This window comes from Phoenix dactylifera, chromosome 17, assembly GCF_051530095.1.
Source record: "Phoenix dactylifera cultivar Ajwa chromosome 17, Ajwa_hap1_PhDact_Kaust_v1.1, whole genome shotgun sequence".
NCBI classification, from domain to species: domain Eukaryota; kingdom Viridiplantae; phylum Streptophyta; class Magnoliopsida; order Arecales; family Arecaceae; genus Phoenix; species Phoenix dactylifera.
Genome location: NC_143206.1, coordinates 12083407 through 12095794, shown reverse-complemented (window position 1 = coordinate 12095794; position 12388 = coordinate 12083407). Strand labels below are relative to the sequence as shown.

The following is a 12388-nucleotide window of genomic DNA, read 5'->3' as shown; positions in this document are numbered from 1 at the left end:
TTCCCAAGAAATCAACAATGAAATAATAAATTTCTTTAAAAATTATTTTATTAACGTTTATTTATAGAAACATATAAAATTTTATCTTGCAATAATTGTGTGCACATTTGTAATATTGAAGTCATTTACTTTCTTACTTAAAATAAAATGGTCATTTCCACCTTGGATCAACACTAAACTATCTATTATTAGATTAGAGGAGGGAGGGTTATCTGCAAAGATCTCAAAAACATGTCCTTTGGTAATCTAGAAAGATTCGCCATATGGAAATCCCTTCTTTTTTTTTTTTAATGACAGCATTAATACCCACAATATATTCTCTCACTACAAACACTCTCTCTCTCTCTCTCTCTCTCTCTCTCACAAAAAAGTGCTGACTTTGTCGATCTCTATTTCCCTTTTTCTTTCCTTTTTTTAAAAAATTATAATTTTATCTCACCTTGCTCCTTGTTCCCGTTCTCTCCTCTCAATCCTCTCCTTTCCGTGGTAAGAATTCGATCTCTTGCGGTTCTTTGATCTGATCGCCGTGAGAATTCCAGCAGCTCGGCTGCGATCGGTGAGAGCCCTGGAGGAGGGGAAGCAGCGCCGCTGTTAGAGCTCCAATTCGTCGGATTTCTTTCCGTTATTTTAGATTTCGTTTCGTGATTTGGGATGGGTTGTTTCCCGTGTTTTGGATCGCCTAATAAGGAGAAGGAGAAAGAGAGCGAGGTGAAGGGAGGAGGGGATTTCAAGAAGGAAGCTCCCGCCGCTCCATCGACGCATCATGCGGCGAGTGTTAGCTCCGGTAATTAAATTTTATCTTCTTGGGGGCGGGCTAAAACTGCCTTAGTTTGTCAGTTCAGAAGGCTATATTTGTTTAGTCTTGATTTTTCATAATTCCTTAACCCTGTATTGGATTTGATTTAAGTCTGATCTGTGGAATTGTTAGTTTCATATCACAGTTTTAATGAAGTCGAAATCTTTTTCCGAAACAAGAGAGGATTGATGGGGAAAAAAATGTTTTTTAACCATTTGTCAGTATTCTGCTAGAGAACATTGGGCTATTTGGAGATCAGAAACCTATTGGTAAAACTGTAATTCTCTCGTTATCTGTATGGGTGCATCTTCTCGAAGAAGACAGATGAATTTGTTGCTAAAAATGATGCTGTCAGTTGCTTTACAGCTCGATTACGAAGCGATAATATTGCCATTTTTTATTTTAAAGACGTTTAGAATTGTAACTCAAAAACCAATGTTGGAATTGTAAAAAGATGAGCAAGCTCGACCTATATTTGTGTAATTTTTCATGCTTATGTAAGAGAGTATGATCAATGTAAATGACTATCTTCATCTTGGAAAAGAATGTTGTCGAGATATGTGAAACTTAAGAATGTGCTCCGTCCTTTACTTGGATTCTGTAACTAATGCTAGCATATGCATTCTTCAGATAGTTATGATTATGAATTTCTCAAAGCTTGGAGTCCAACATCTAAATGGTATTGCTAACATCTATAGGTTCATTTCTTGTTCTGTTCAATTTTCTTATTCATAATTCTGAATTATTTGTTGGTGCTAGACAAATTGAAGTCAAGGAGTGGCTCGGAGTCCAAGAAGGAAGCTTCCATGCCCAAAGAAGGAAATTCTGCGCATATTGCAGCACAGATTTTCACTTTTCGTGAGCTTGCTGCTGCAACTAAGAACTTTAGGGCAGATTGCCTTGTGGGTGAAGGGGGCTTTGGTCGTGTATATAAAGGACGCTTGGAGAATGGACAGGTCAATTTTTTATATACGCGGTTTAATGCATCAGGATTTCGCAAACATTTTTTACCTGCCTGCAAAATTGCAATATTGAACATGCACCCTGAAATTTATGTCTGATTAATGCATTTTTATCTTATTTCTACATGTTAATTTTGAAACTGTAAATAGACAATCTGAGCTGTGTACATATTCATGGATATGCATGGTTTTGTGTCTCAGTATCTTTCTGATCAATCTTGGTTTCTTCCTGTTCTCTGAGTTGATTTGAGGGAATATTTTTGGCAGGTTGTTGCTGTGAAACAACTTGACAGGAATGGCCTTCAAGGAAACAGAGAGTTTCTGGTGGAGGTTCTCATGCTCAGTCTTTTGCATCATCCTAATCTTGTCAATCTAATTGGTTACTGTGCTGATGGTGATCAACGCCTCCTTGTTTATGAGTTTATGCCATTGGGATCCCTAGAAGATCACTTGCATGGTTAGATTCCATACTTTGTTTGTGCTGGTGATTAGTTTGTTTTATTTTAAAAGCTTTTCTGTTAGTCATGTTGGCAGTTAAGTAGAACTTCCAAATTTACAATAATTGCAGTTACCAAAAATATAGAAGGTCCACAATGCTTTCCTAGATTCTTAATTGTCCATGTTAAACCAATTTGATTGGCACACTAATATCTATTAACTATGCAATTCTTTTCACAGGCATTTGCATGAATACAGAAATGTACAATATGTATGTTTTGGTTCTACTGCTGTTTTTTTGGATTGTATTTCAGAATTTGCATTTTTGGGTAAACTAGGTTAGGTAGGGGTAGCTTTAAATGATATAGTTTCTTCATTTTGCTGTATTATGATACTTGCATTTGCCTGTGTTTTGACAAGGCAGTTAAAATTTTCGAACTTTGTCAAATATCTTGATGCAAAATATGGTAGGCTTTGAGGGGAAGATGATATTTTAGAAAATAATCAAAAAGTGGAAAATATCTTCTATAAAACTGAAATTGGAGAATATTTTCAGTAAGCATGATTCTCTTGTTTCAAATAATGTAACAGATCTGTATGGTGAATTGATACTATTTATACCAAGTAACTATCTGTCTTCTTATTGGCAAACTAGGTAACAATGTTATATCCACTTAACAATTAGAAAGCCTTTTCGTCAACTAATAGTCACCTTCATGTCCAACCTTGTTCTTAATCATCTTGGTTTTTAAAGTTTTCAAAGTTAACATCTAGTCCTTCTACAAGTCAGAGTACAATTATTTACTCCAAAAATGCACGATGAGCTCCTAAGCCACTCATCTTTTCATGTGTAAGTCAAGAGTTCTTTTTTACTTTTTTGGAATCATTTTTAGAGAATTTTATAGAGTTAAAGTCCTTGTATTTGTTCTTATGGTCGATGTCATGAATTTGAAGCTGTATAGTATTTAGGAAAGTGAATAGTTGCAAACCTATGGAGTTTTAGATTTATCAGGGATTTTTTCTCGAGTCAAGATACATTGAATGAGAACAAAGGCCATCATGAGTAAGTTGAGAGTAGTTTTAGGAATAAGAAACATTGCTTTTTGATTTCTTAGTTCTACAGTAGGATCCATGTAGAATGACAAGCTTGACAGATTTATAAGTTGTGAAAATTTTCTTTTGTTACTATATGCACTTATTATTCCTATTTTTTCCCTTTCTCTCGAAATACCTGGCCATATTACATGCTACAATGATCAACAGTTTGTTTTACATTCCTGTGTCAAATTGGTTGCAAAGCAAGTCTTTGTGAGAAAATTTTCGTTTCTTATGGTGGTCTAATACTAGCAACGTTTGCTATTTCTTTTACTAAAAATGTTTGCATATCAAGTTTAAGTTGAAAACTAATCTTTGCCTAATGAAAGTTTTTATCAGCAAAAAAGTTACTTGATAACTAATTTGAAGTAGAATCCCAGTGAAATATTAGTGGGTATCAAACTTCTTCAAAAGCTTAAAAAAAGGGGACCGATGCATTTCATCTGTGTTTTTGATTTATTTAGAATGTCTAGCTTGCATTTCATTTGAGATTCTCCAGTGCACCTTAATGACAACTCTTAATTGTTTGAGCTATCAACTGAGGGTACAGTTCAATTTTGTGGAAACTAAGTCAAAAGAAGTTCTTTCTTTACATTTATACCTTCCATCTTGATCCTACACATTGTATATCATCTCTCTACATGATAGTCCTCAACTTTCAAATTTTTTTCACCTCCTAATGTGGGAAAGAGCTGAGTGTATGAGCATAACCTCTAGAAATAAGTTAATTAACTCTTAATTTAGCTAATTTTTGATCACATAAGGCCAAAAATACACATCTAAGCGCGCTTATAAAATGGTCTGGCAGTTTTTTTCATCCATGTAAGAACACACTTAGTTTTAGCATATTAGCAAATTATCTTCTCTGTAAGATAGCTAATGGGACTTTTTTCTTGGTTAAAATTAGGTTCATCTTGCTTGACTGCATCTACTGTAAGAGCAATTTTTATTTGCAAATATACTCAATACCCTGTGAATCAATTACTCCTCTTAGTATTTATTTTTATACAAGGGAGCCTGCACACTCGTCATTCATCTCCAAAAGGTTAGATGCAATAGGTTAATTAACAATTAGCGATCTAGTTTCAAGTCCAAACCTTGTGAAGTAGCTATTGAAAATAGATACATATTTCTCGAGTCCATATTCATGATAACATGGAACCATTATAAAATTGCATCATCTGGGAAAGGACAAGAGAGAATTTTATATAAACTCATAGCAATACTTGATAAGGTTTTAGACTCAATAGAGTAGGCTTGGTCCTTGCAGTAGTAATTATGCAAACATAAGGTTGTGGTACATCAATAGTGGGTTCCAAAAGAGTTGCTAAGATTCAAACCTAGGCTTCCCATGTTTGCCTCTTGTAGGTGCAATCCATGTAATTAATATTTACTTGCCTTATTTAAGAGGGGGAGCCATATGATTTTCTATGATTATCATCAAGGCTTTAATAATGTTCTTATGCCCCAAGAACAGAGTAAATTCACTCCTATGTATCATTCTGTTCCAAAGACTGTATGTGTCAACATGTATTCCTAAGCTAGAAAAGAAATTGGCCATCACTACCATCATCCACTGTTACCTAGACACCTGTTTCCATTTTGGATAATCCATATGACACATTTATATGATCAGGATGTGCATCAGACACTTTAAATATGTATCAGGAAGATATTTAAGTCTTGTGGATAGTTAAATTCTTCCAACCTTGATTCTGATATAGCTTTCACAAGAATCTCCTGATAATTGGAAGTGGGCTTTAATTTTTCTTGAGTCTTGTTTGGAAATGGAAGCAATGGAATTTTAGTAACTGTTATTTAACTTTTGTGCTTTTGCTAGGTTTGGAGTTCCAATAATGATAAGCTTATTTATCATGTGTATCATGAAATATTAAGTTTATTTACCATTTTATGTAAGTATCTTTAATGAAGAGTTTGTTCATCCGTGCAGGGTTTAGTTTAGATGGGTTTTTTTTTGCCCATATGGTCTAGAATACAATTCTGTAACTTTGCCAAATCCTTGACATAAGTAATTTGTTTGTTTAATGCTTTAACTTGCAGCTGTTTCATGAAAGCATCATAAAATAAGCACCAATGACCCCACTCAAATGAGACTTTCTAGCTGTACCTAGTTAGACACCTTATGATTACCAAACATTTAATCCTTACCTGGTGTCTCACATTGAATTTTGTTTCACTACTTAGATTTAAATAGTTCCACCTAACCTTATTCCTTTGCCATGAGCAATTACCATGCTGACTTAAACAGAAAAGCAAGATTTTGCAACTTCTGATTTCTGAAAAATCAGGAGTCTGAAGTGTCTTTCAACCTTTTGCCATATTCAACATCTAAGCAATTAAAATGCCACCTTTTTAATGTAATTTAAGCAAAACAAACTTATCTGATTACTTAATTCACTAGCTGCCTTGTCATCTCTAGGTAATGTCTAACTACTTGCTGAATTCTCAAATCTATAAGGGCTCCAGCCACCAACCACCACACTGTCAGCATAGAGATGGTGGGAGACAGTTATGACTGGCCCATGATGAGGACATGTAAGGATGACTTTAGTACTCTTCCTATGTAATATAATAGAAAGGTATTCTTCACACATAATTGAAAGATACGGTGGCAGAGATCTCCTTGGGGAGTCTCTTGGAGAAGCAAACAGAAGAAAAGTTTCACGAATTATTTGAATGCCCACCGTCATGATAGATACATAAGGTTAGATGCATGTCCTCCGTTATAGGCAAAATCCCATGGCATAGAGCTTGCAATCAATGGCCAATCAGTTGAGCTGATCATAGACCCTGCTCATGTTCTGCTGAATGTCCTTGATCATGTTCTCTATCGTGAACAATGATTGCTTTCTTATGATTAACTTATCTCAGCATTTTTCAGGAAAAAATCTGATTAGATCATCTTATTATGCAGAGAAACAATATTCATATTTTAGTAGCTACAAGAAAGTTGAACTGTGCAAAAATGAAGATACAGAGTAAATATGGTTGCCATCTTTAGTGGCTTATTAAAGAAAACTTTCAAATAAAGACTGAAAAATCATTTTGAATGTATTCCTGAGATTGAAGAATCTGTATCAAATCATAAGGCACTGAGTCGGTGCCATGTGTGGTTAGAGTTTCTTAGTGTCATATGTTAGGTGGGCCTTTACCTTTGAATCTAAAAGTAATTTTATGCATTTATAATACAATTTGAGAATTCTGATCCTCCTTAATCTGTTATACCTTTTTTCTCGCTTCTTTTGTTTGGGGCCAAACCTGTACGTCTTGATGTAGCTTGTATTATATATTCTAATCGTGGATGCTTAGGACACAGACATTTATGAAATCCATAGAGATACTAAGAAGGGAATGAGTCTGCATGATGAACAGTACTTACTGCAAGTGGATCATGCCATCTGCCTATCCGGTTTGTTGGTGAAGATTAGATGAGCTGATTGGAACTTGGAAGAATTTCATAAATGGTTTTATTTTCAGATTCTTTGAAAAATATCTATACTTATTGAGTATCATCTATCATTTCAATTACTAAATGATTTTTCTGAATCATGTTATTCCATTTTGGGCAGTGGTACTTATTGCATTAGAAAGATACACAGCAATATTGATGGAAACTTTAAGCTATAAAAACCTTTTTTTTCAGTTATTTCCAATCTAAATAGTTTTAAATGGCGTCCTGATGTTGAATCAATATTCAAACCACATGTTTGATTTCTATGGGCACACTATGGGCACATTGTTTATATGAAACCTCTTACATACTCAGTTTTGTTTGTGATAACAGGATAATAACATTGTTGATGAGTGTCATAGATAATATACTTCCTAAAGTTGATTAGCTTGGTAAAGATTACCACATTTGCTGCTGTCATTGCATATTGATCGATGTGCTATGTCTAAATGATGTCATTACAAATCTCTTTCTCTCTCTCTCTCTCTCCATATTTCTTACCCTCCATATATCATGAGGATGAATGTTCGAAAGAGCATTCAATTATAAATCGACTAGTGCTAATTCACTTCTAAAGATCATGTTCAGAAGGATGCTACCATTCTTTCTCTCTTCTTTTTCTTTGAAAATTAAATAAACTTCTCTAGATCAGAATGCCCATAATGTCTTGTTCTCGTGGATGAATGTTAACTGAAGTGCAATATATTAGCCCTCCATCTTGTGTGGTTTGTACATGCCTAAAGTATTGGCATCTTTATTTTCCTGTCTCCAAATATTAGCATCCTGACCAAGGTACGCGGTACCGACTGTATCGACGTACCGGTGGGCATCGGTACCGGTACGGTACCGAACCAAACCGAGCCGAACCGGTACTGTACCGATGGGGCTAAAAGCCAAAAAAAATTTGGAGCCGATACGGACTGGTCGGTTTGGTCCGGTACCGGATCGGTACGGGCCGGTACGCATCGGTACGGCCGGTACCGGTCGGTACCGAAATATGTAGCTGTACCATACCGGTAGGGTCCGGTACCGATATGTACCGGCCAATACCAACCCGTACCGATCGGTACGGCAGACCATGATCCTGACTATGAAGTTCCCCTTCAATACTCTCTCACCCATATAGGGGTAGTTTTGCTAGTCATCTGTTTAACAGTACTTTTGTCGCTTAACCTCAAATTGTTGCTTTTGCCAGTTCTAAGGAATTCAAGGCTCTAAAAACACACTTTAATTAGATATAAAACATTTTGCTGCATGTTCCAAGGAATTGCCCAGCTTTAATCTGGAATATATTGTTCTGGTCAATGACACCCCCCCCCCTCCGCCGCCCCCCCCCCCCCCCCCCCCCCCCGGTTTTGTGAAATTTGAGTTTATCTGGATGACCTATTTCACAAGAAGGGCTCAAGCATTTGCAGTTCTAGTTCATTTGGTCATGTTATCTTGGAAGTCAATGATCCCTTATTTTAAATCCTTAGAAATGTGCTTAATTAGGCTATCTTGTTTCTTTCTAACCTTGAATATCCTTAAGCATATCATCCTTGATTTAAAATATTTCAGTTAACTGATTCTATGAGTGTGCCATTCAGTGACGTACCTTTGCTTGATTTTGTTTTCCAGTTTTGAATAATAACTTATATTTAATTTTGACGTCCCTTTAATTCTTTGACCTACACCTGAGAGACTTCCCACTGTATCGTGGCCACAAAGAGCTGCATTTCTTGTGGCTATATAATTTTTAACAGCTCTGTAGTACTTTGTACCTTATAATTCTCCTCTTAGCTTCCTCTAGTACGATTATTCATCCACATGAGCATGATGAGAGCTTACCAGCCTTCTTGGATCTCAGTGGAAAAATGCAAATTTGCCCTAGATGTAGTGGAGAGAATTTGACTTGAAGCATCTTTTTCTTGGTAACTGGACTCATCCAAAGATTAGAAAGAAATATATGAAAATGTCGAACAGAGGTGTTGATTTAAAGATCTTAGGATGATTTGGATGATATAGTCGATAGCAGAACTAAGTGCAGTAAATGGACACTTTAAAATGGATCAGCTCACTGACATATTACTATTAGGTTGCATATTTTATCATTTTTTATGCATTATGAGTTTGAAAGTTTGATATAAACAATGAAGTATCAGGATGTGAACAGATCAGTTGAGGTTTGGGTTTGGCTCAACCCTAACCAAACATTTTAGATCTTGAGCATATTCTTAGTTTAATCTGGCCCAATAAGGAATCAACCTTGATGATCTTTCCTGACTAGATTCTAAGCAAGGTTGCATGGCAACCTAACTAAACCCTATCGAAGGAGACAGGTAACTTTGAGTCTTTGTGATGGACAGAGTTAGCAAGATGTAGCCGTAGGAAATAAACTCAATGACATTGGAGACTTGAAACAGAGGACATCCTTTACAAGTCAAATAAGATCTTTCGATAACTGACTGCTTAAGCTACCACATCATAAGGACTACTAGATCACCATCATCACTTCATATTTGAGAGGAAAAGTAAGCTAGCCAGAGAGACCAAAATGGTTGGAGTACGTATTAATGCTCCCACAGATCTAATCATTGGATGCAAGTTACATCCAATTCAACCCAGTTCTTGGTCAACCAGGTTGATCCAATTGCTATCTCAACTCATTGGCATCCCAACTTGTATAACTCAATATTGATTGTGAACATCATTCACCTTCTAGAACCTAGACCAAAGGCTGTATTATTTTAAATCTTGATGTTAAGAGTACTTTGAGGGGCATATCTTTTTGATAATTCAATAAGATGACTCATTTTACCTTCTTCTGGGTAGATATTCCACCTGACAAGGAGCCCCTTGACTGGAATACACGGATGAAGATAGCAGCTGGTGCAGCTAAAGGCTTGGAATACCTGCATGATAAGGCAAACCCTCCAGTAATTTACCGAGATTTCAAATCATCAAACATCCTTCTTGGTGAAGGATATCACCCGAAACTTTCAGACTTTGGGCTTGCAAAACTTGGTCCTGTAGGTGACAAGACTCATGTCTCAACACGGGTTATGGGAACTTATGGGTACTGTGCTCCTGAGTACGCAATGACTGGACAGCTTACAGTGAAATCTGATGTCTACAGTTTTGGTGTTGTCTTCCTTGAACTAATTACAGGGCGTAAAGCAATTGACAACACTCGGCCTGATGGGGAGCAAAATCTTGTGGCATGGGTAGGTTGCTCTTCCATTTTTATCATATGTATATATATGTGTGTGTGTGTGTGTGTGTGTGTGTGTGTATTGTCTGAGCATATCAAGTTACTTCTATCACTACCTAGCTTTACCTAAATGACTATTGAAAGTAACCTTAATAGGAGGATTTATGCAAAATAAAGTACATGAAGATGATTTTTTGAATTTTCTCTTCTTTAGATCCATCATGTTGAACTATATTCATTTTGCCATGTACTAAGAAAGAAATCAATACATTTGCAAAGAAAGAAACAAAGAAAGACAGTTTTCTTTTTTTGATCTTTGTTCTTTGATAGAAGTTGTTTGCTTATTTGTACTAAGTTGTTTGCTTATTTGTACTTATCCACAGGCTCGACCATTATTCAGAGACCGGAGAAAATTCCCAAAAATGGCTGACCCATTGCTTCAAGGACGTTACCCAATGAGAGGTCTATACCAGGCTCTGGCTGTTGCAGCAATGTGTTTACAGGAGCAAGCAGCAACTAGACCTCTTATAGGGGATGTCGTGACTGCACTTTCATATCTTGCTTCACAAACTTATGATCCAAATGCTCCTGCTGCTCAAAGTAATAAAGTTGGTCCATCTACTCCAAGGAATAGGGGTGACCGGAAAAGCCTTGGTTGTGGGACCATCAATCAACATGCTCTCCAGTCACCACAAAGAAATTCTCCTGACTTCAGGCAAAGGGATCTTATTAGGGGAGCAAGCTATGGAGCAGATGTTGGCAGAGGCGGTGTTGGTGGTGGCTCTGGACGGAAATGGAGCTTGGAGGAGTTAGAGACACAGGAATCTCAGAGGGACAGCCCAGTTCATGTAGGAAAGGCAAGGGAAAGCCCGAAGAATGTCAACCGAGATCTCGATAGAGAGCGTGCTGTTGCAGAGGCTAAAGTATGGGGTGAGAATTGGAGAGAGAGGAAGCAGTCATATGTGCAGGGTGGCTGTGATAGCACAAATGAGTAGCTGAGAGGTGGTTTCAGACATAACCCTCTATAAGTTGCATTTTATCTGTATTATTCTTATAGCAGAAAAGGCATTTGTAGGTCAGAATTCTGTGGCTCAGAAGACATCATCTGTTCGATCTTGGTTCCATATTCTCTGTGAATAAGATTGATGTTTTCTGTCATCACTGCTGCTCCTTTTGTAATTCTTTGGTTGAGGATCAGATCAGATGCCCTCTCCAGGTATTTCCTGGACAATGTAGAGTGCTTTATGAGCGGAAGCCTTATCATTTCACTGTGAAAGGTGGCAGATCAAAGATTAAAAAAAAGTGCATCAAAAATGTAGAATTGCATTTCAGACCAAATATATGTAGCCTAGCACAGGTATGTTTCAAGTGCAACTTGTTGCACTTGATATTTAGGCCATTTGAATCCTGAAGTACAAGAAATCAGTGGCCTAATTTGTCCATAGATCTGAATAGGAGTTTGCTGTAGTAATACCAATATTGCATACAATTGTCATTTTTGTTTTGTGATCCTGAGCATCGATGAACATTGGTCTTGTTCGGTTGCTGTTCTCTGTTAATTTATAGGTTTTGTATTTCCGGTTCTGTTTTTATTTGGCCCAGGCGTCTGATCTCTGTGTTTGACTGTAGTTATGATTTCTATGGTTATGGTTGTGATCATGATATAATTACATATTGAGATGAAATACAGCTGTTGTGTGGCAGATACTTCTATTCGTTTAATATCCACAGTGGTCTTCTCTTCTTGCTTTGCCTCTTGAAATCACTATAGCCAAATTTGATGTCATGAATTTTGAATCATGAATCAATTAAGCTGGGCATGCAGGAGCTTTCTGTGTAGAGCCTACTGATATACCAGTTTCAGATGCCATTCATATATTATGTAACTAGGTGTCATTAATATAGCATATTATTTTAGTTTTTTTCAAGTAGTTACTTGGCTTCAGGGTTTTATACCATAAAAATATACATTCTTGTACATGATTGACAAGAAATCTCATGTCATTTTAATGTGACGGCAGGCTTAGTGGTCTCTAATTTGCTGGCTAATAGACTCATGTCCCTTACTCAAAATCATTACAGCTGATTAACTGCATTGAACATTCAGGATGAGGGATAAACTGATGAGTACCTGAAACCAATAACTGTAATCGACGTAAAATTCATGCTAATGGATCTCAGAAATGAGGTTAAAGTTCTGCTTTTTGCAGACAAATAATGAATATTCTTCCTGGCAGTGTTTGTGTGAGTCATTGGTAGGGCTGCAAACAAGCTAAGTCGAACCATGCAGACTAATCAAGATTGTTTGCTTGAATTTGAATGTAACTCACCAGTATAATGCAAGCTTAATTCATGTTTAAGCTCCGTTTTCTGTGTTTGGTGGGAGCTTGTTCGCAACCCTAACCTTGAGTGTCGAATAGTATATTTCAGCATCC

At 36.7% G+C, this 12388-nt stretch overlaps 1 protein-coding gene across 2 annotated transcripts; it reads left to right on the top strand.

Moving 5' to 3' along the window:
• The first annotated feature begins 210 nt into the window (after positions 1-210).
• Positions 211-11638, top strand: LOC103711736 (serine/threonine-protein kinase PBL27-like). Of its 2 annotated transcripts, XM_008798002.5 has the most exons (6): positions 217-784; positions 1427-1475; positions 1556-1752; positions 2026-2215; positions 9575-9966; positions 10337-11638. In XM_008798002.5, exons 1-6 carry the CDS (start codon positions 764-766, stop codon positions 10946-10948), a joined length of 1461 nt encoding a protein of 486 aa, XP_008796224.1. In that variant the 5' UTR covers positions 217-763; the 3' UTR covers positions 10949-11638. The 2 variants fall into 2 exon arrangements, with proteins under 2 accessions (XP_008796223.2, XP_008796224.1); XM_008798001.5 differs by lacking the exon at positions 1427-1475 and having other exon boundaries at positions 211-784.
• Positions 11639-12388: the final 750 nt, after the last annotated feature.